Source organism: Fistularia commersonii, chromosome 22, assembly GCF_037954325.1.
Source record: "Fistularia commersonii isolate RoL2024-O1a breed Wild chromosome 22, RoL_Fcom_v1.0, whole genome shotgun sequence".
NCBI lineage: Eukaryota > Metazoa > Chordata > Actinopteri > Syngnathiformes > Fistulariidae > Fistularia > Fistularia commersonii.
Genome location: NC_141305.1, coordinates 12,694,590 through 12,717,933, shown reverse-complemented (window position 1 = coordinate 12,717,933; position 23,344 = coordinate 12,694,590). Strand labels below are relative to the sequence as shown.

The following is a 23,344-nucleotide window of genomic DNA, read 5'->3' as shown; positions in this document are numbered from 1 at the left end:
CAAAACCAAACAATAGAATTGATAAATGAAATCAATCCTTTGCGTGGGCCTGAGGAGATTTTATCAGGATTCTTATTTTTGGAAGAACCTTATATTATGTAATAATGGATTTGAATTAGTAAAAATCTTGAGTGATACATTCAAGCAATGAATCTTTTTCTGATTTTCTCTGTAATGAACAGGACAGCATTTTAATAAGCACTGCCAGATCAGAATTTACGTAACATTATTGTATTAATGTTTTATCTTTGTGTGGCTGTTCCAGAGATAACTGTCCTCAATTTTGTTTCAAATTATTTCCAGGTGTCTTGATTCTTCGAGTTCTTCTCTGTGAAAACGTACAGCTTGTAATGAAGACAAAACTGGCAGAAGCCGCCAGTGTAAAATATGTAAACATTTTATTAATTAGCATGTGACTTTAAGGTTGATAAAACACAGGATTTTAAATGAATACAGGACATAGAAAAGTTTAGTTCATTCAGATAAATTAGGATGAGCAAAAAATAGGAGTGGCAATATATTTACATTATTCAGATATAAAGACAACTGTTCTGTATTCTGCATTCCACACTCTATATACTTCTAGATATTCTGAGTGTTATAATACCACATTTAATCACATAACATACCCATCTTTAACTGTTTGGTTTAGCCTTTCACAAACAAACTGAGGTCCTCCTGCTTGAGTTACAGTCAGTCCAAGATCATGAGACTGTTTTTAAGGGTTACAAAAGACCAACATTATCTCACTTTTACACATATGGAAAAGACATTCAGATCCATTACAGGCACTGTCACCAGACAAGAGCACTTTTTATACTTTAGTCAAAGGCAAATCCCACAATATACGGATTAGGATGTTTAGTCACGGGCCACAAAGCAACAGTAGTTACCAGACACTATGCTGAGCACAGTTTACAAAATAGAACTCCAAGAAGAGCATAAACAATATGACAGCACAATACGCAGCAATACAAGTACTCGACGTTCCTGGAGTTTAATCTCCTTGATCAATTTAGGGAAAGGAAATAACATAATTTGGCTATGTAACCCCTGTGAATGGAATGTCTACAGAAAGTTCAGCACTGTCAAATAAAAGTCAAACCTTCAAAGGAAACACGCGAGACACGAGGAAAATGATCAACAACCCCTGGTCATAAATGTGTGCAGTTAAACAGAGTTGTTTCTAAATCAAATCATATCCTCTTGTTTATATGAGGAAAACTGCTTGGGTGAGTTTAAAACAAATGAACCTGTGCGCTGGCGTCATTACTCAAGAAGGAGTGTCCAAAAGTCAAGGGAGGGGAAAAAAAAGAAGAAATCTTTAAAAGCTCATAATTGCACAAAGAGTAGTTGATGATAAACAAAAGATAATCCCGCGTGGCTTGAGGAAATAGAATGTTGATAAATCGTGTGAGATTTTGTTTTTCCCTTCGGGCAAACAGACCGAGGAAGGACTGCAACTCCAGCTGTAAGGAAACCATCCAGGAGCACGGGAGTCTTTTCTGACCAACTTCTACATCAGAACAGATGTACAACTCGGAGGATGAGGGAGGATCAAATAAAACATGACAGGTAGATAATTGATGACGTGCAGATGATACTGGAGGGTAATCGATTGTAGAGACGCAGTATTAAGGGTGCAGGTCTGGGTCATCCTCAAGGAGTTGGCACAGGGAATGGGCCAGGCGGCTCCTACAGACACACAAGGAGGGGTTAGTTAACCACACCGTTTACAGAAAAGACACCAGTTTTAACAGCAGATGCTTTGGATGTTTAACAAACATGGGTGTTGGCGAGCTGCCGCCTACGTTGAAACCCCTGACCTTCTATTGTCATCTCAACTGAATATTCCACAATATAGCTCAGAATGAAATCACGCTTAATAAGAAGCGATGAATGGGAGGTAAAGCAGAATATTACTCTTGTATTTTCTTTCCTCCGCTGCACATCAATGATTTTAGTTAACTGCAACCTGAAACTTGAAACGTCACAAAATTCTACCAAGGCCTCTATTGGCATCCCCAAATGCCAAATGTTTCTGAGGCCCCCACCCACATCATTTTAATATATTTTATTCACTTCCATGATAGTTTGGGCCATGGCCATTAAACCTTCGAGATATAAAACATAACACATAGATCCAGATGCCGAGCAAAGATTGCGCAGGAGAGTGCAAATGTTTTAACCTACACCTAATTTTTATACTGCTGTGGATGGCTTCAAAGGGACCCGTCTGTGAGTTATTTCCTCTAGTTTTCCTTCCCACTATACACTGCCAGCTTTTCAGACGCCATTGTAGAATTGCTTTTGGAATAGTGGTAAACAACACGTTATGGGTGCCAGAGTATTCTGGGATATTAATGTCAAATGTTCAGCACATTTGATATGGAAGCAACACTGAGGTTGCGTCTTTGTTATCTTTTTTCATATTAACCACAGGTTTGCGCAACACTACTTTTTTTCCTGCACCAGGTAACATGTCTGTTCTGCAGGGGTTATCTTGCCAGTTCAATATAAATACAAAAACATTGCTGTGTTGCTTTCCTCATTTTATAGATATGCTTTGCATTCCTATAGGTTGATTTTGCATTTCTCAGTTCAGTTTGGTTTTTAGACCATTTGGGCCCTAAAATATAGCCCTCACATATTAAGATCCTACTTTAAGTCTTTTCTGTGTTTTTGGACTCACAGTTTATTCAGGATATGCATGCAATGAAATGCTTCAACATATTGATACATTACCTCCAGAGGTAATTTTACAACAGACACTTTATCAGTCTTTATCAGCCACACACGCACACACACACATACACACACACACACACACACACACACACACACACACACACACACACACACACTTACGATTTCAAGCTATTTCCTCAATACAAACAAGCTAAACAAACACAGTTAACCAGGCAGGGTCGGCGTCATGCAGTGGGAGGGAATAGTTGTACTGAGTGTTCAATATCTGATGCATTGTTGTGACACATGTATCTTTATTGCCAAATTTAGCCAGTTGTATCCCCTGCAGCGTTTTGGTCTGTGGCCATCATCAACACTCACAAGATACCTGAGATCTGCTGAGAGACCAAAATGGTTCACCTTGGCAACTTGGTCTTACATTTATTGCCTGCCAAATTCTAGAACTAAGAATAGGACTCTTTGAGTTGGTAATAACACTCAAGGCCTGGCCCTGGAGCATGTATACGCCACGTAATACAATATTCTATCTCCAGGAATTGCTTTATGCTGTGTATTTTGCCTCTACAATGAACATAAACTGCCTGTCACCCAACTGGCAATTACGGATTCAAGGTAATTACAGATCTGTCAGGCAGAAGTGAGTTGACATGGCCTAAACAACTATCCCAGCTAAGTCTTGTCTGTTCCACATGGTGGACAAAAAAAGGGTGTCATTAACAGATATATCTCCTCTCTTACTTTTTGAGAAATGAAAAAGCTTAACCAAAAAGCTTAAACCAAATTTACATCAGGAAAAATACAATAACAGAATGACAGACAAACTCCTTCTGAATTTTAGGATGATTTTAAACATGCATTCTACAGCTAAAAAGAAGGCATCATTACATACTTTCTGTATTTCTGCCATAAAAGGTTTTAAAATTAAATGATCAAGATGGTCACAAAAACGAAATTATGCTTGGAAGTCAGTTTAAAGAATGAAAAATAATGCCATTAAAACGTTTGCCTTTTCTCACATTCCTAACCATAACTAAATATTTTCATAAGTTCTGTCTAATTTACGGGTCTGTTGGCACTCAGAGACTGCGGCCTTGTACATCAAGCCAAAAGACACCTAATCAGGAGCAGAATTTTTTTTGGACAGAATGCTCGGACACCATCTTGGCGCCACTTGCCCCTGATTGAATGTTCAGCAGTCAGGAATTCTACAGGCCAAGTCTGGTTTACCGAAAGTGCAGTTTAGAGTCATCCCTCTTCAGGCTGATCCGCCATCGTGTTCAAACAATCACCTGGGAGACACTGCCAAACAACATATCTTCCTTTAAGTCAGCCAGGCTAAGCAATGATGGGCTAGCAGAGAATTTTGGGAAGAGATGGGTTTCCTCAGACCGCTACCAATGAAGACAAAGAAGTAAATAAAATGAGGGCATGCTAAACATATATTCAAACCATAAGTGAGATAATCTTTACATTCCACATTGCCTACTGCACAAGCTCTGTAATTTCACTCCCATCTCAAATTGCAATCATGTCATTGACCAGCAGCCACACCTGACTCACTCAGACCTGGCACAACACCTCCTTCCCAGCCATGAGGTCGAAAGGTAAGGGATTTCCCACTCGCAATGAAAACTGTAGTTGGAACGCAACAGTAAAACTATGCTTTTTCACAAATGAGAAAATAAAAGACCTGGTGCAGCTTAACGATTCCTCACCTTGATGAGTTGTTAAACCGCTGGCAAGAAAAATTACAGACCACGAAAACTTGAATGCTTTCAAATGTTAGCATTTATTCACAAACTAAGTACAGTAACATAGCACAGGTTAAGGTCTGGCGGTGTCATCACCTACCAATTGACACCTTTCAGACAACAGCGGCAATGCCTTAGTGGTTTCAATTTTAAGACCATCGTACTCTCAAAACAGCCATATTTGTACAGTCACACATTCACAGAGGCGGCTTTAGAAGGTGCCAACTGAACAACAAATTCAGAAACAACATCGCACTGGTGGCTCCGCATCATTTAATTTGTAACTTTGACATTAACATTCAACTTGTCTCTGGAGATGGAAACATTTACTAGAGGATCATCCTGTCAACTAATCCTGGCTGCAATGCAACCAAATGGTCGCCTTTCCTTCTCCTTGTGGGATAACACTAGTAGAAACACCCACTCTCTTCTTGTCTGTCATTTCAAGCAGGCTTGTTGCATAACTGCATTACTTGTTTTGTTGTCTGGTACCCTTTGATATGTTAGCACAAGAGATAAACAGATATCAATAACACAATTCAACTGAGAAAGCTGAAAGGTACACACAGGCTAATCATGTAGGAGCATAACGGAGGTGTCCACTTATGAGGGGTTAGTATATGTAAGGCCAGTGACATGGCAACCGCATATGTTGGGATCCTGTGCCAAACAGACGGATCAAACACTGGCAGGGCTTGACAGCTTTGGAGGTGAGTTGGAGTTAAAATATCTGTCTTTTGAAATCAAAAGTATTATTTCCCAAAAAATAATTGTATCTGATACTATGTATCCCGTTGTGTGTTATTTCTCACTTATGCTAACACACTGGAGAGTGAAGTGAGAAAGTAGCCAAAGGAGGAAAAAAAAAAGGGAGCTGGCACAGAAACAGTAAACCAACCACAGTGGGAGGTGGACACAGAAGATAAAATCCAGCTTTGTGTTTGATAAATGTTTTAAGAAGAAAGTTCCTATGGGGATATCTGTGCTTCAACTGAAGTCAGGGGTCGTCAAACCGCGGCTCCCTGTGGCTTTTGAAAATAATCAATAAGTATTTAATTAAAGTGAGATTTATTTTAGTTTGTTCATTTTTAAAATGTAATTTTAAATTTGAAGACTATGGTGATCTTGTAACATCTAAATAAAATGTGTTAAAATATTTTTGTCGCTCTTAATACTGCAGGCGCCAGTAGAAGGATGACAACACAGAGAGGATGGCATTTTTGGTTTGCTGCCGGTGGATAATTTAAGTTTGGCTTTTTTTCATAAATACAAGAAGGATTGAAATAGACATTGAGTATTTTTCTTAAAAGTAACCTTCAACCGAAGGGTTTTTTTTTTTTTTTTTTCAGAATTCAAAATGTTTTGTTGCATGCAGAAATGTAATTTTGGTTTTATCTGCAGTTGTTCAACGCGACATGTTGTTTATACATTCAAAGCGTTTATTGTCATATCCACACTATAGAAATGGGTTTCCTTGAGCAGTGCTGGCTGCAATGCATTTGGATACATAGCATGAAGGCAAAAATATATATATTTAAATATTAAAAGGGTTGTGTGGCTCCCGGTGTCTTTACTGTGGGGGAAATTGCTCCAAATGGCTCTATGAGCGGTAAAGGTTGCCGACCCCTGCCATAGGTGAAGGATCTGGTGGGATTGGGTGTTTCGGGTCTTATCCTCAGATACCCTCTTCCAGGCAACCCCGGCTGGGGATGATCAGAACCCGACCTATGTCCAGGTAGCTAACTGAGCCACTCTTAACCCCTCTTGATCCAGAACTCCTGGGAAGCTTTCTCAGCAGCTTCCAAGATGTTCTTGGTGATTCGTCATCTCTGCTGCCAACAGATTCCTAACAGGCCCAGGACCCGGTGTAATGAATGCCCTGTGAAGCCCCTGCAGCCTACTTCAACAGGCTCACAGCAGGCCTTCCACCTCTGCCACACTCTGCTGACAGAAGCGCATATTTGGCCCTCTTTCTCTCTTGCGTCTCTTCCATCTTGTCTTCATGGGGGACAGTCAGTTCCAGCAACACCACTTATTTGGTTGATGCAATTGTGTCTGAGAACTACAACTGTCTTCCTAAGTCGACCAGGAACAAGGTTGAGGCTTCTCTACGGCACGAACAAATGAGATGGAGCACTTAACAGAGCTGATGCCAGTACAGATGGTAACTGCACCAACCAACCAAGCTATCAACTACCAGAATACTCAAAATTTTGCTCACATGAAGAAAGGCCGCAATGCCTGCTGAAAAACAATTGCAATCTACACTTTCAGGGATCAATATATATACTTTATTTTCAAAGAAGCTGGCTGACATTTAAACTCAGTCTGAGGCCCATTTTCCAATCACATTGACATTTTCGACTAAGCACTGCAGGGGAGACTGAAGTAACTGCTACCATGGACTTTAACTTTCAAATGGTCTTTAGTTTTTCTTTTTCTACAGGAGTGAAATGTCTTTTTCTAATTTCAAAGCTAGAGGCAATGTAAAGTCATCACCACTCTTAACAATTAATTGAAATCATTGATTAGATATTTCAACAGACTAATCCATCAAACTAATCTCAGACATGTCAAAATGTCATGCTGGATGAAAACAAGCACGCACCATTTGACAAGTTATTTCAGTCCAGGTTCAACTTTAATACCAGGCAACATTAGCCTTACAGTCTGACAGCTACTCAAGCAAAATGGGCAGCTTCCATTGTGTTTGTAACATGCCACCCATGAAGATATCAAATTGAGTGGAAAGAATGTTCCATCACAAGGAAGACAGAGGAGAAAGCTCTGGCAGGATCAAGTGACCTCAACTCTGGGAAGGATGGTTGGTGTGAGAGAGTGTGTGTGTTCGTTCAGTCAACTTGCTGGCGGTGGCTTCCTGTCACTGACCATGGCAAAGCTCCTCTTCTGTCAACAGCTACTAATAAACGGTCCAGGTTTACATTCTTCACCAGGATGTGTATATGTAAATATAATCCCTGCATTCATCTGTCAGGAAGGAGGGCAATGCTTTATCCATTCACAGGGGTCTTTGGTCACAAAATGTGGCCAAACAAAATACTTCTTTGGTAAAATATTGATCGGATATGTCTTACTTCTTTAATGTCTTTAGCTAAGTGCCCAGCTTTGTCCACTTGGCAAAGTCATTTTCATTGTGATACAACTCCAACTCCTATTCACCATCATGAACCAGACCTCGCCCTTCTTATCCAAGACACAAGAGGAAAACAGGCTATTTAGTGCAGTGGAGGAAGAAACAATTTATGGAAGGGGATGTACTGTGGAAAAAAGTATGAGGCGTGTGCCAGAGTCAAAGATTTGCAGATATTCAAAAGTGATTTTTGTTTGGCATGCAAGAGTGAAGTCTTACAGGGTTTTAACATTCAAAGGAAATACTCATTGTGAGACGGTATGGTAATCCTGTAGAGTGCTCTAAATGAAACATCAGATACAAATAGCTAATGGGGCTATGTTCAAAGTTTCCAGAAAATGTCAGCCAATAAATCAATGACATCCCTTATATTTGGAAAATGTTATTAATGACATCTTTTTACTGCCTTCATGACTGTTTCAAGAAAGACAGTAAGAAAAGATGATCAGAATCAAGGATTTTGTTTGGTATACTGCCAATATTTGGATTGAAGACAACAAGAAACTAACTGAGATCTGAGGATTTTGCATTTATTTGTTCTTACATCTGAAAAAAACATTGTCTTTGATTGCTTAAGCTTATTATCATAAAAATTAAATTAAATCTTTTTTTTTCCTGTCGATGTGGATCAGTGAACCTTCGGGTCAACAAAAGGTTGGTTAAACACTCACTGTAACATATAAATCCAAACTTTTAAATTTTTACACACACATGCATGCATGCATACACTATTCTAATGTCACTACAGTAGGGTAGTGTGGTGTATTTCTGCCTTCCAACAATCCAGGCAAACTACTATATAACCAATCCAAAGACATATACTCCGCTGATGCTGGGGTAACACCACCTCACTACTATATTCCAGTCCTATAAGCTATCTTCAAGGGTAACAGAGAGCCTTCACAGCATGAGAATCATTGAATATATTTGTTTGTCTTGAAATAACGACAGACAATCCAGCCTTAAACTAAATGGATTACCAGTGTAAACAGAACTCAGCCTAATTAGCTAAACATAATCCTACCATATGTAAACTGCTTTTCAACACTACAACTTGGAAAGAACAAAAACAAAACAAGGACGTTAAGCTGATCAACAGGCTATGTTAGCCTAGCTCACACAGAAAAACTAGACAAACCGCAACAGCAACACATAAATGTGTCATCGGCACAGGAACAAGAAAAAAGGATGAAGTTAGTGAAACTGTCCATCGAAACCCGATGTCAAAATTGTTTCCTGCTGAAATAACACTATGCATGTTAGTCAACAGTTAGGGTGAAAGCAGGGGGGCATTTTCCCAGTGTTCTGATTGATGAAACCTGTTTTTATCTCTAGCTAGCAGGAGTAAGCCACTACCTCTCACTCTTAGGCACTGTATGTCATTCACAACATTGAACTAACCATCACCAGTTTCCTTTCGTTTTTGTGCAGAGTTTAAAATGATACATTACTGGTGGTTGAGATTCTGTAGTCATACACCACCAAAAAATTACATTTGATGGAATTCCGCAAAAACCCAGAGTAAAGTATAGAGTAGTTAAACCACAAGACATTAACTCATTGGCACTTTTTCCCAATCAAACACATGCACATTAATGCTTCTGTATTGGTTGAGAAAATTTACAGCATACTAAATACTACAGTCATGCATGTTTGGATATCAGAGGGCAGGGCAACTGTGGGACTCACCCTGGCAGCCTCTATCTGGTCAGGCTTCTGTCTTCAAAGATGGTCACCTCAATCTGATGGGATGTTGGTCAAGGAAAAAACATTTGAAGCTAGATTGGGGTTAATTTACAAACTTCATGGTCAACAGCCAAGAAGTCCAAAATGAGAGAAAAATGAAAAATAAACGGCAATTGATGTGTTTTGAAATGACTATAAAACTGTCTCACTGATTCTGCAATTGAATCTCAAGAAAGTTCATAACCCCGCTTATGTCCCATAACGGTTTTAGTCTGTCCAGTGGCAAATTTTTGGTTTATTTTAATTCTTTACTATGGTCAAAGGACTAAAAAATGTAACCCAACTTTTTCTGAAAAGAAAGATTCAGTAATTTCCAAAGCAGTAGTATCAACAAATGAGTATATAATCTCAGGGAAATGAAAATACAGATGGAAATATCAAGTCAAATCATCAGATGATTACAAATTATGTTCCTCGGGTTCCTCTGGTGCAGATGTTAAAACAACTGCTCAGGTGAGGCATTCCTGTCAATCTTCCGACATTTCCATGCCATGTTCCCCTGCCAAAGACAGCAGAGCAGCTCCATATTGTTTCAGGTGTAATCCAGATCACTGTCAACCCCATAAAATCAAATGAAAGAGGGGGAAGAAAGCTCAGCTGTGAACAATTTCATTCATATTCTCTTATCCCTAACCTCCATCTTGCCGCCTGGTTACCATCGATTGTGATGTTGAGTCACACAAACATCTGACAAACCAGAATATGGCTGCACCCACTGATTTTATACAGATGCTATACATTATATACCAACTTTATTCTTGTGTTTTATGGGGTATCCCCACAAAGCACTGGATTTCCTGTAACTGGCCTGGACAGCAGGTTTGCATTTTCATCTAAAAATGTCAGGGAACAACTAAGTGAAAGGCAGGAAAGACTGCAACTACTTAGAAGTGTAAGTGTGAGAGAAAATATGGAAGTCAATATTTACACAGGCAGACAGACACATACACACATATATTGTGTATATATATATTTATCTTCTTCTTTCAGCTTTTCCCTTCAGTGGTCACCACAGCGAATCAACTTTCTCCATCTAACCCTATTCTCTGTATCCTCCTCTCTCACACCAACTTCCATAATTTTCTCTCACTACATCCATAAATCTTCTCTTTGGTCTTCCTCGAGACCTCTTGCCTGGCAGCTCCAATTCCAGAATCCGTCTACCAATATATTCTCCATCTCTCCTTTGTACATGACCCAACCATCTCAGTCTGGCTTTACTGACCTTCTCTCCAAAACATCTAACATGTGCTGTTCCTCTGATAGACTCATTCCTGAGCCTATCCATCCTGGTCACTCCCAGAGAGAACCTCAACGTCTTCATCTCTGCAACCTCTATTTCTGTCTCCTGTCTTTTCCTCATTGTAACAGTTTCTAGTCCATAAAGCATCGCTGGTCTCACCACTGTCTTGTACACCTTTCCTTTAATTTTGCCTGATCGTCTTCTATCACATAGTACCCCTGACACTTTTCTCCACCCATTCCGACCTGCTTGGACCCGTCTCTTCACCACTTTTCCACACCCTCCGTTGCCCTGGACTGTTGACCCCAAGTACCTGAAATCCTCAATTTTTTTTTTATCTCCACTCCCTGTAGCCTCACCGTTTCACCCGAGTTCCTCTTTTCACACACATACATTCTGTCTTGCTGCGACTAACTTTCATTCCTCTCCTTTCCAGAGCATACCTCCACCTCTCTAGATTTTCTTCTTCCTGTTTTCTGCTCTCACTACAGATCACAATGTTATCTGCAAACATCATAGTCCATGGACACTCTTGTCTAACCTCATCTGTCAGCCTGTCCATCACCATTGCAAACAAGAAGGGGCTTAGAGCTGATCCCTGATGGAGTCCCACCTCCACCTTGAACCTCTCTGTTACCCCTACAGCACACTGTACCAGTGTCTCACAGCTAGCATACATGTCCTGCACCAGTTTACCATACTTCTCTAACAATCCAGACTTCCTAATACAATTCCAAAGCATGGATATATATATATATATATATATATACACACACATAGATTGAGTTTAAATATATATGTATGCACTGTGTGTGTATGTATATATACACCGGTATATATATTGGAATTGGAGCTGCCAGGCAGGAGGTCTTAAGGAAGACCAGACCAAAAAGAAGAATTTTGGACCTAGTGAGAGAGTGAGAGAGGATATGACGGTAGTTGGTGTGAGAGGAGGATACAGAGAATAGGGTTAGATGGAGAAAGTTGATCGCTGTGGCGACCCCTGAAGGGAAAAGCCGAAAAGAATATATATATATATATATATATATATATATATATATATATATATATATATATATATATATATATATATATATATACCTAGAATGCCAGTGTTTTCACTTGCTTTTGATATACAGGTTCTCTCCAGCTTAACAGCTTTCTTTTACTGTTTTAAATCTTTGCCATCACTGAACAAACAAATCTAACAGAGTCAATAGCAATGTATTTGACCAGCACTAATTGCATTTATATTGAAGCGCAATCTACGTGGGTGCAGCAGTCTTTCAAATGTCTAAAAACACAACACAACACAATAATCACCACCTTGCATTTCTGTCTGAATAGTACAAAACCAGACAAATATAATTTCATTTTCCAATGTGTCTTGGATTTAATATGGTTATGAATTGGGCAACAAGGCAATTTCCACCATAGCTAATGAAGGAAAAGAAAAGTGAGAACAAAGTTTGTATCTGCATGGAAGTTTCCTCCTGTCTTCTAATTATGTTTCCAGTAATTGTTGGCTGACTGACAAACTGAGGATATATTTTAATGTGCACTGCCCAGCAAATCACCATCTAGTCATCTGAGGGATAGGTGAGGAGAATATTTGCAATCTTAATCCTGACTTCTAGATTATATTGAAGCCTCCTTCACACATAGTTCTTCTGGAGCATCACTGGGGATTTCTACTATTCAGTGATGCAGCTCCATTCCAGGGCATTCCAATCCTGACACATTAAATAACAATACCAGTTAAGTGCCTAACACACGAAGGCAAAGGAAAAAAAAAGGGAACCATCAACAATGCAGTTGCTCGATCACCCTCTGTTTTTTTCCAATTCAATTTTACAGATGTTGTAGGCACATGTAGACATATACTGAAATGGATTTGAAAAGCAGGGACATAAAACAGAAACTACATACAATACTGTGCAGCTTTACAACAGAGGTTCTCAATTATGATCCGAAGTGGTGCAGATAGAGAAATTGTCCTTATTATGGGAATTGAACTCTCATACTTGATTGGTCGAGGCGTGGGTTAGCAACCATTGGTGCCTTTAACCTACATGGTACCAGTGCAGACCAGGCGTGTTGGGAAAACAGAAAGAGAAGAGGAAAGGCAAGAGTCTGGGGACTAAGAGCAGGGACTTTGACCATTGGGACAATGACAGGAAAAGCTAGAGTTGGTTCACACGATGCAGTGAAAGATGGTAGATAAAGTCTGTGTCCAATTGACAAGATGAAAAGGTAGCAAGGGTAAAGCTGAGGTAAAGGTTTTAGGTTGAACTATTATGGTGTTGAGTGCAAGAGAACTGGAGTGGGCTTTATTTTGAAGGAGTTTGTTAGGAATGTTCTGGAGGTGAAAAGTGGGTCAGATTGACTGATTAACCAACGAAAAGATTTATGGATATAGTGAAAGAGGAAATGAAGTTAGTTGGAGTGAGAAAAGAGGATAAAGAGAATAGGAGGGAGACGAGGGGTTTAATTTGCTGTGGCGACCGCTGAAGGGAGTAGCTGAATGGAAAAGAAGATAGAGAAACTGTCCTCATGTATAGGTCCACAGCGTCATTATGTTTCAGTTTCATGATGATTTAGTTATAATAACTGTAGCGTCACTGTGTGCAGAGGTGTGACACCCAAGTGCTCTTCACAAAATGATTTCTCCTCCATTCCGAAGAATCTGACAAAAACTAAAAGGTAAGCACTGTTAGACACATCAGTGGACTCATCTACAAGTAAGCCTGCAGGGAGCCTTTTGCGTGGCTTCTTGCAGATGACCCAGGCTAATACCTCACTTTTCATTGTGGCTGTTGAGGCAGAGGCATTGTCTTTAGTATTTCACAAAACTCAATTTATGTTCCCTCAAAAGGTGCTATTAACTACTGCAAGCAGGCACTCCTTGATAATGCCAGAATCACCGAATGTTGTTTTTCCAAAGCCCATGCAACTCTAAAGGAACACTTGTTTATCTAAGGGAACGCTTGTTCACGATTTTCCGGACTATAGGGGGCATTGGGGATATAAATGCGCACTAATTACCCACTAAATTTTGAAAGAAAAAAATTATTTTACCTATACTAAACGCACTGGATTATAAGCCGCAGATATACACGATGTGAAATGAAATATTTACACAGAAAGATTTTATAAATGTTTATTTACATACCTTAATTGTTTCCAACATGGCTGATCAAACACTGAAAGCACTTCTTCTTCAGTGTCGGAGTTAAAGAACCTCAGAAAATGTCCATCACACACCTGTCAAGTATCTCTGTCGGTGTCGCTCGCAATGCCACTTTCGTGCCGAGGCAAAGTTCCCTCTGAAGTTGTGTTGGTCTCTTCACGCAGCATTCCAGCTTATGGAAACCCGTTGGTGACGGTGGATTCTTTCACACTTTTGCTCTACCCTGTTAGCATCCACTGGCAGACCTAGGAAAAGGATGTTCTTCGCACGCGGCCAGTTTTTGTGAATGATTTTTTGCCGCTGGTCATCCAAGCCTCAGAATGCTGCTTTGAAAGCACAATTCATGCTGATTACAAGTGGCTGCAAAAACATGTAGAAAAATATTTGGTTTGCTGTGTTGTGTTAAGTGTGCAAAAAACGCGCGTTCTTCTTCTTCGCATTGAGCTCTTGTGTCTGTCTCGTTTTTGCACTTCCTGCTAGAGCGCCCCTGATGGCCGTTAGCGAAGACAAATCCATAAATTAGCAGCATCGGTATATAAACCGCAGGGTTCAAAGCGTGGGAAAAAAGTAGCGGCTTATAGTCCGGAAAATACGGTAATCATCTTTCCCTGTCACTGCCAAGAGTACAGGTTGCTGTTTATCGAAATACAGGTTCTTCATACCTCTATTCATTGAGGCCCTGCCCCCACTATGCCGGTGACTAGTTTACATTCTTGCCCTCATTTTGACCGATCTCATTCCTAATGCCTAAACCCAACCAGCTCAAACCCAGGAAGGCAACGGGTACTTGCCAACCTGAGACAGGCAGGATGTCTCTTGCTGATTACAGGTGAAAAATGTAATCTCTTTAGAATTTGAAGACAACCCACTTATACAGGGATTGCGTGTCGGCCCTTGGTCTGTACAGGACAGTGTCTGGGTCTAAAGCACTGTTCTAGAGCTTCTGCTCACCTGTTGGCTTGGAGGTGCTGCAGCTTCCCAGCCAATGTAAGAACATTTCGGGGGACGGCGTGGTGCAGGAGGTAGAGCAATCGTCTTTGGAATCAAACAATCCTGGTTCAATTCCGGGTTCTTCAGACTGTGTCTAAGTGTCGTTGAGCAAGACACTGAACCCCTATATGCTCTCCTGGCACTGATGGACAGAAGCCTACTGTTCATGGTTCATCCATGGTGGGTTCAATGCAGAGACTGAATTTCCCCACAAGGGATTGATAAAGTATAAATTACATCTTCTCTGTAATGTTCCTGTTTCTACCCACATCCCTACCTTCTGGAAAATTGAAATCAAGCTCTGTTCTGTCAGTGAACAGAAGCCTTGGCTGAACAGTCAGGCACGCTGTGTGCCGTCAGCGTCATACAGCACAAACTAACAGACAAACTGTCCACCCTTGGCCTGTACCCTCTGTGACTGGCTCCTGGAATTCCTGACTGGCAGATCCCTGTCTGAAAGGATAGGTAACAGGACGTCAGCCAGCATCATCATGAACATAGGCGCTCCTAAGGGATGTGTCCTAAGCCCCATCCTCTACGCCCAGCACTACAATGTCTCATTGCACTGCCAATGTTCTATTTCACTGTTAATATTCATATCTAAAATCATATTTATAATAATGTTTAAACTCTTCCTATCAGCACATATCCAAATCCACTGCCGACAGCAAAGTAGGAATCTTACTGTACAGGGAAACATGTTTCTCCACTGTACACTGTGACAATAAATGCTTTGAATCTTTGACTTCCTTGTGAATGTTGACAGGTTGGATTTCACCAGCCAAATTTCCCAGAAAAAAAAAATTTGATTAAATTCTGGCAGTTATTCATTGTATCCTTTCAGGGAGTTTCTAGAGACTGTTTTTGAGCCAGTTAGCATGTGCGAACAAAAACATAAATCACACTGCTTATTCAATCATCCCCTGACCATTCACTGTTCCATTTAATATGGCTTGACCTGTTAGGAACAACAAACAAAGTGGAAAAGGAAAACATTTTATAGACACTGTGGAAAAGGATACAACTCGTAGGCCTCTCTCGATGGGATCGGTGAGCAGGAGGCCTCTGGGTGCATAGATCTTATCATTCTGCTCCTGAACATACTTTGCAATCTTCTTTAAAACCTGAAAAGGCACAGAAACCAAAGGACCTCATATACATACATGTAAGGTTTTGATAGTTTCAGGATGTTTCCAATTCAGGTCATAAACAGTGCAATTTTACCTTTTTGTATTCATATTCAATTGTTAAATGTTACTATGCCTAGGACTGTTAATATATATAGAAATTGGCATGTAAACAAAAAAAAAAACATACAAAATGTTGCCTTATTTTACAAGTAGGTATTGGAAAAGTACAAATATGGGATTGATTCATTGGTTTGTCTATAAAATGTGAAAAATTAGACCAAAATATCTGTTACTATAACTACTTACAGGAAATTATGTCTTTGAACAGACCAAGATATTCACATTTACAATAATAGAAAACAGAGGAGTGTTGCAAATCCCAAGATTGACACAGCTAGCGACAGACCGCTTGGCATTTTTCACTTCTACGTATTCCAGTTAAGTGGCTTTGCTCTTTTACATCAGATACTGTTGGGTTAACCTTGCAAATCTCTGGCCAAGTGGAGAACCGAAGGATCCAGCCCACCACATTCTTGGGTTAAACAGCTGGATAACAGCCTCCCTTTTATTTTGGCAATGCCCAGTCAATTTAAATTGCATGACTTTATGAGAGCTCATAAAACCCACACTGAGCCAAATATTTTTTATCACGGTTCACAGCTATCCACTGACAGACTTCTGTCATTTGTATAACTTCCATGGACCACTTGAAATCATTAATATGCGCACCAGCCTAAAAACCTGAAATGTAAGGACTGCTTGCAGATGTAACCCACTTCAATCATCTGAGGTCAATTGTAAACGGTGAGAAATGTCAACACCCAGCATCAGTAAAAGAACCAAGACCTTTTTTTGTTGTATGTGTTCTTTGTATGTGAAAGGATATTCCTTGAACAGACTGATGATTAGGGCTCAACAATAAATTGACACCCACGGAGTATTGTCTTACCATGATAAAGACAAGATCTTTTCTTTCTTCCAGAAATTGATCCTTAACTGGACAAAATATTGGTTTCGACAGTTCTTTGCTTGGTTACTAAATTTGTGGAGAAACTCATGAAATGACTCATTTCCAATGCATGGTAAAAGTGGCATGAGTAAATTTACATCACTCAATTAAAAATGGGTAATGATCTTGAAACAAGCAAGACATTGCAAGAACAACAAAGAAAAACAAAAATAAATGCAAGGAATCACCAACAAAATTAGTAGAGATTAGCTTAAAATAACAATTAATTCGGAAAAAAGGAGAAATTAAATAAGTCTTCTTTGTCAGCGAGAAACACTCAGATAATAAATGTATATGTTTCTATGTTTATCATGGTAAACAATATATGAGTATTGAAAAATGTGTCTATTGACGTTTTCCCCCTGTTGTGTAACCTTCATTACAAAAGTCTTCTGTGAGGTTCTGTTTCAGCTTGCTAGAATTTAGCGCCAAAACCACTGATTTTCATGGGAAATATACAGAATTGGTAGAAAACTGCAATGGGTTTCATTATAATATTTTAACAAAAAACAGACCAACCAAAATCAAGACAATCAGTGGGGAGAGACCAAAAATGTAGTTTTTTAACTGAATAATGTACATGTACTTTGTTAACATTAACAACTCCTTGCATGCAAAGCTGCACACATAGGGAAACCCCTCCCAGCAGCTTCCAGAGTCTTTGGCAAATGAGCAGATGTTGAGAAAAAAATATGGCAGCATATATAAATGAGTATTTTCTGTTACAGACACAGTTGGAGTGGAGCAGTGATGGGTTTGGGAGATTATTTCAGAAAGTACTTGGATGTGTTTGTAGGTGTAAGTGCAACACTGGATTGTAAAAGCTTCCTTTGTTTGACACTCATTCATCGCCTGTAAGTTTACAAAAAAAAGTTAATGTAATAGTTTGTCTGAGGTTGATTGTGTTATACCTTTTTGAAAAAAGGGGAAAAGTTAGTGATTAAAATAATTTAGTATATTATTATTAACATATGGACCAAGACTTTAGATAATCTAACACTTAGCCTTTGTGCCAGACAGTCCAGAGGTGAGCTTCACGTGACTCCAAAAAAACAGAGGTAGACTATGAGCAGTAAATGGTTGAGGGTATTCACCCGACACTGTACATTATTTTTCCCCTAATATTCTTAAACTGGTCAAAATGTGTCTGAAACTTAGCAAGATTTTGGACTTAAGGATCAAAGAATCACTAAAGCTTGTTTTCATATTTAGTCTTGACTATTTTAGCTCAGTCCATTGAAGGTAAGGCATCACTCACCTTCTCATAGTGTGTCTCCATACACAAGAAGATGGTGTATGCTGTAAGACAGGCCAGACAGCCTTCAATGTATGACTGGCTTCCCAACTTCTCTGCCTCAGCGTACAGGTTATTCAGTGTTCGGACCGTCTCCTCAAATTGCTGTTTGTCAATCTGAAACACGTAGATTTAGCAAACGTTAAAATCAAATGATATGTCGCAGTGCCAAGTGTGTAATTGTACACTGGTGTGTAAGTTCTTTCTGCCTCTGTGATACTGGAATGGAAACTCTGTCCTCTCAGCACCGACTTGTTTTCTCCCATTCTTTCTAGATAAATGAGGGAGTTGAATGTTCTTGGACTAGTAATACATCATGGGAATGCTGGGCCTTCATCCTGCATTGGAAACACCTTCTGAAATTATTAGGATGCCTTGGCCATTTGCTCTGTGAATGTTTTCAATTAATATCCAACAGAAAAAAAAAACATGCTGAAAGTAGGACACACACCAGGAATCCAGGAATCTGGATACTTTCTCCCCTCTCTAATAACATGGACAAACTAAACGTGATATAAAAGGTATAGTTCACCCAATGTATAAACCGTAGAGTGCTGGTGGACCAGGAACTGTGACCATGACTGGCAGGCAATCCATACATCACCATGGGGTACCCCATGACAAAGACTGACAGTGAAGAACAAACGTCTTGCTTAAGGCTCTTAGTCTAACATGTAGCACATCTTAGCTGTGAAAAAAAGTGAAATTCAGGCCATAGTCAAAAATTCATACAAGGAAGAAGACATTCTTTTAATTGTGATTAATGGTAAATATTAAGTGGTCTTTTCAAACAAATATTACATGCAGGTCAATAAATGTAACTTAATTTCCAGTTAATTAAACTGCCTTGAGAGGTTCCAGCAACTTAAGTGAAAAATACATCTGGTTCCATGTTCTGTGGCATTATTTCCTAAAAGCAAAAGAACATCCAAATACAATAAATCCAATAGTCTTAGATAATTGTCTGTATGAATGCCAATTCATAGCACGCAAACCTCTGCAAAATAAGCCTACGAAAATGACAAACTAAGATATTGTGGTGAAAATATCTGTCTATCAGCTAGCATTTTCACAGAGGGAGAGATAAGTGGCCTGGAAGAGAAAGCTACTAAACAGATTGGCAATCCACTTCACATTTTATTCACTGGAATTAAAGACGATCATTAAATGATTAAATAAAATAACTAACATTTTAAAAAAATAATAAAAAAAATTATGATGGGAAAATGAATCTCTTCACTCTTAAGGGAATAGCGTTCTTATTTATCTGGCAGTGAAATCGTACATGTGCCCGTTTGTGAAAGTATGAAATCTGCCGTAAAAACATGTGAGACCACCAAATCTTGTTAAGTGCTATAAAGCTGCTCTTTTTATGTGGAGCAATCAATTTCAGAATTGCAAACTTTGAACTGTTTGGCTCGTGGTTTATACCATGGCACAAAGCCTGTGAAGTCTCAGAGACCTGCTGTTCCTCCTCCAAATCATTACTGATACCAACTCGTTGCTCACATCCACCCATTTTCAAATGAGGATAAAATCCAACAGTTAATTAAACTCCAATTTTCAATATTGTTTCGTTTGATGCTCTTACTATTTTCAGTAATGCTGTACATTTATATGGCTTTCAGCATAATTTTCTTTTATCTGAATGCATATGGAAATATTTTCCTTTGTAACCTACGGCTGATTTTGAAATGAGATACTCTCACACATATGTGGCTTGAAACAAGGATGAAACTTGAGTGGAACAGAGTGAGGCCCTCTACTACCCGCTAGAAACGTCTCTGAAGCTCAACTCTCGAAACACTCAACTCTGTAAAACTACTTAAAAGCAACAGCCAATGACCCATGATATGTCATTGGATGATGTTAAACACTATTTATTACTATTTATTCTGCTTTACCATTAACTGGGATAATTATGAATTTACATGTACCAAAAATATGTATTCATACATACGTAAATGTGTGGGTGTGTGTGTGTGTGAATCTATATGTGAAACATCGTAATAACTAGATTTTTATGGAATGCATTGTAAAATTTCCCCATCAGTAATACTTCCATAGTTTCTAACATCAATGTCCATGTCAATTACCAATCTATACCGACATTACACAGCAAACAACCGATATAAAACATGGCACAATGAGACCATTTCATCAAAAAGACACCCACATGATAAAATTTTCAAAGGAAAAAAGATGGCACATTGGTATTTAATTAACTTCCTAATCTTAATGGGACATAGAATGAAAAGAAACAAACAAACAAACAAAAAAAAAAACTAAAACACTAATAGAGTAGATAACTTTTGCTTTCGCTGTACCTTTGTATAACTGATAAATTTTATTGAAATCATCCATCCATACACCGCTATTTCAGGTCACAGGGGATGCTGGGGCCTATCCCAGCCTGACAATCACAGGGTCACATATAAAGATGGACACTCACTCACTCTCTCTTTCATATTTCCCAATATTTTCCCAAACTGCTGCATGTTTTTTAGACTGTGGGAGGAAACCTGACAACATGAAGGACACCCATGCAGACACGGGGAGAACATGCAAACTCCACACAAAAAGATCCCCAGTCAGAATCTACCAGCGTCCTTCACGCAAATTACCACGCTATTTTGCTGCCCATCATTGAAATCATGCTTTTTTTAATTCCCATGGAAGAGCCACTAAGGTGATTTAATATGGCGATTGCCACATCAATTCTGTGTGTGGCACATCAACAATAATATGGATTCTACTATGATGAGAGCTGGCTTTATTTTGGATTAGGATTTAAGACGGTATTAATTCAAATGTTTCTGTCTTGCATCCAATCCAAATGTTACTGCAGTTGTATAATCAGGTTTATGTGGTTCTATAGGTGATGCTTTAGTTCACATTTAGGATAAAATCAATGTACATCCCTCAAGAGATCCCATTCTAGTCAACCCTGGAACAGAAGCTAAAACTATACTAAATGTTACAAGGTATGATCTTTCAAGGTGTCTATGGCATTACAGATATTACAGATAAACTCCATTGTCCTCTGAAATATATAAAAGTTTTTCCTGCAAAGAGAACAGGTTGACCAGTCAGATGAAGCATTTGACTCTGGTTGTCCAGAATAATAGTGTATCATCAGGCTGCAACTCATAATTAATCACAATTCTGTTGCTATATTGTTCCGAAAGGTTCCTCCTGCAAAGACTGCAAAAATAAATCTGTTGATGTGCTGTTCTGGTAAAGATGTGTGCTTGCATTTTCTAAATGTCCAAAATGTTGCCCAAAATGTCAGACTAAAACCTACCAGATGAAAATATCCAACTTACTATTACAGAAAGGGACAGATAGATTAACATATTAACATTTGTTGATCCCAAAATTTAAGACTTACTTAGAAAGATGGCAAATCTTTACACAACTGACAGTCGATTCATTGTCTGCAGTGATAGAGTGTTATACATTGATAACTACAAAAGGCTATTTTGTGCTTCAGAGGATCATCCAGAAAAAAATTCTGGCTGCAATACCTTACAGGAGGTGACAGACCACTGAGAATATGTAGTTACTGTGTTGAAATGTTTTTAATCTATCTAACAATATTCAAGAGGGAGCACCTACCCTGGTGTCCAGCTCAGATGGGAACTTGGTTTGGAACTGGCACACAGTGCCATTGGTGTAATCTCTCTGGATGAAGACTTTGGCAGTGATGGCTGCCTGTTGCCTCATGTCCTGCAAACTGTGAGTCTGTGAAAACAGAATATTACAATCTATTGTTTCAAAACAAAGTTTTAACAGTGAGCAAAATAGAAAAACAGGAAAACTAAGACCCCTCTTTGGGTCTTTGTTTTGAATGCAGAGAAATAATTTCCTCAATGGATTCGTAAAGTATAATAACAAATATATATACAATTCAATGACATCTACCAGTACTTATAATAATATGGATATTTATTTCAGTACACCAATGTAGTATGGCAAAATGTTGAATACATTTAATTTTATTTTTATTTCAGTGTCCATATACAAATGCCCCCCCCCCCTTTCTCTGAAATTAGCCCTTATTATCAGTAACTACTTCTTCAAACTTGTGACACCTGAACATTCTTATTTACTCAAAACAATGCAGTAATTTGCAGGCCAAATACAATGGTATGGATTATCCTGTGATTGTCATAGTAACAGTACTTCATGAAAATATGATCGTTTAAGTGTTTTGATTGAATATTTTCAGCAATATTGGACGACAGATTGTCTGAGATTTTATTTTTGTATTATGCTAACAGTAGACCCAGTAATGTCAATTCACTTTTACGGAGGATACGAGCTCAAGTACTTGAAAGGTTATACTCTGTTTTCAGCTTTTCCTTCCTTTGCGGTGTGACATGGCGGCAGCTACAAAATACTATAAATGAAACAACTGTTGCATTTCGAATTTGTCCTCCAAAACTAGTGAGCAGATGAAAAAGACAAGCACACTTATATTACCTTGGATTGCAAACATTCAGCTTCTACTACCAACCATTGCCACCATCGACCGATTAGCAAACTGTGAGACTAAAGCAAGACAACTACGCATCTGTTTTATGTCGAAGATATATCCAGAAAATAGACAGCTATAATCTTAAAAATCCACCTTCATTTCAATTTCTTCTGAACCACGGAAAGTGTGAAAAACGTCGTCAGTTTACCTCTGCCATGGCGAGAAGGCTTTGTTTTGCTTCCGCTAGCAGCGCTTAGCTTGTACTCCGAAACCACCTTCCGGCCAGGAACTGTTGCTCAGTGACAAGAGTTCCGCATAGCCTGCTGGGATTCTACGAGGATAGTTCAACAATCGAGCTCTTTGACTTGAAAGATTTATATCTAAGATTTGTAGCTTCAAGTGGTGAGCAATATACATTTTATAGTACTATGGTATCGTGCACTTGACATGATCTGATGTTTGGTGCTTCTCAAGATATGGGTATTTTCCGCTTATTGTACTGGTGTTAACAGATTATTGTCCAACATACATGATTTTATACTTGCAGCTCGATCAATTCTCTGATTACTGAGGATTGCATGACATGTCTGACAACTTCAAATCACAAAAACATACATTTTGTGGTTTGTAGACAGGACAGATGCTGAAAGC

The 23,344-nt window shown here is 39.0% G+C and overlaps 1 protein-coding gene across 2 annotated transcripts; it reads right to left on the bottom strand.

Annotated features, from left to right (window-relative positions):
- Positions 1 to 381: 381 nt before the first annotated feature.
- Positions 382 to 22,976, bottom strand: LOC147221747 (golgin subfamily A member 7). Of its 2 annotated transcripts, none has more exons than XM_086169935.1 (6): positions 22,902 to 22,976; positions 21,832 to 21,957; positions 18,178 to 18,330; positions 15,803 to 15,904; positions 9,301 to 9,353; positions 382 to 1,695 (listed from the first exon to the last, which is right to left on the bottom strand). In XM_086169935.1, the coding sequence occupies exons 1-5, from the start codon at positions 22,908 to 22,910 to the stop codon at positions 9,312 to 9,314; spliced, it is 432 nt and encodes a 143-aa protein (XP_086026061.1). In that variant the 5' UTR covers positions 22,911 to 22,976; the 3' UTR covers positions 382 to 1,695; positions 9,301 to 9,311. The 2 variants fall into 2 exon arrangements, with proteins under 2 accessions (XP_086026061.1, XP_086026062.1); XM_086169936.1 differs by lacking the exon at positions 22,902 to 22,976 and adding an exon at positions 22,699 to 22,812.
- Between the last annotated feature and the right edge of the window lie 368 nt (positions 22,977 to 23,344).

Coding starts and splice junctions, on each gene's coding strand:
- LOC147221747 (XM_086169935.1), bottom strand. Junction 18,331..21,831: donor CATCTGAGCTGGACACCAGG/GTAGGTGCTCCC, acceptor TACGTGTTTCAG/ATTGACAAACAGCAATTTGA. Junction 15,905..18,177: donor TGGAGACACACTATGAGAAG/GTGAGTGATGCC, acceptor GTGCCTTTTCAG/GTTTTAAAGAAGATTGCAAA.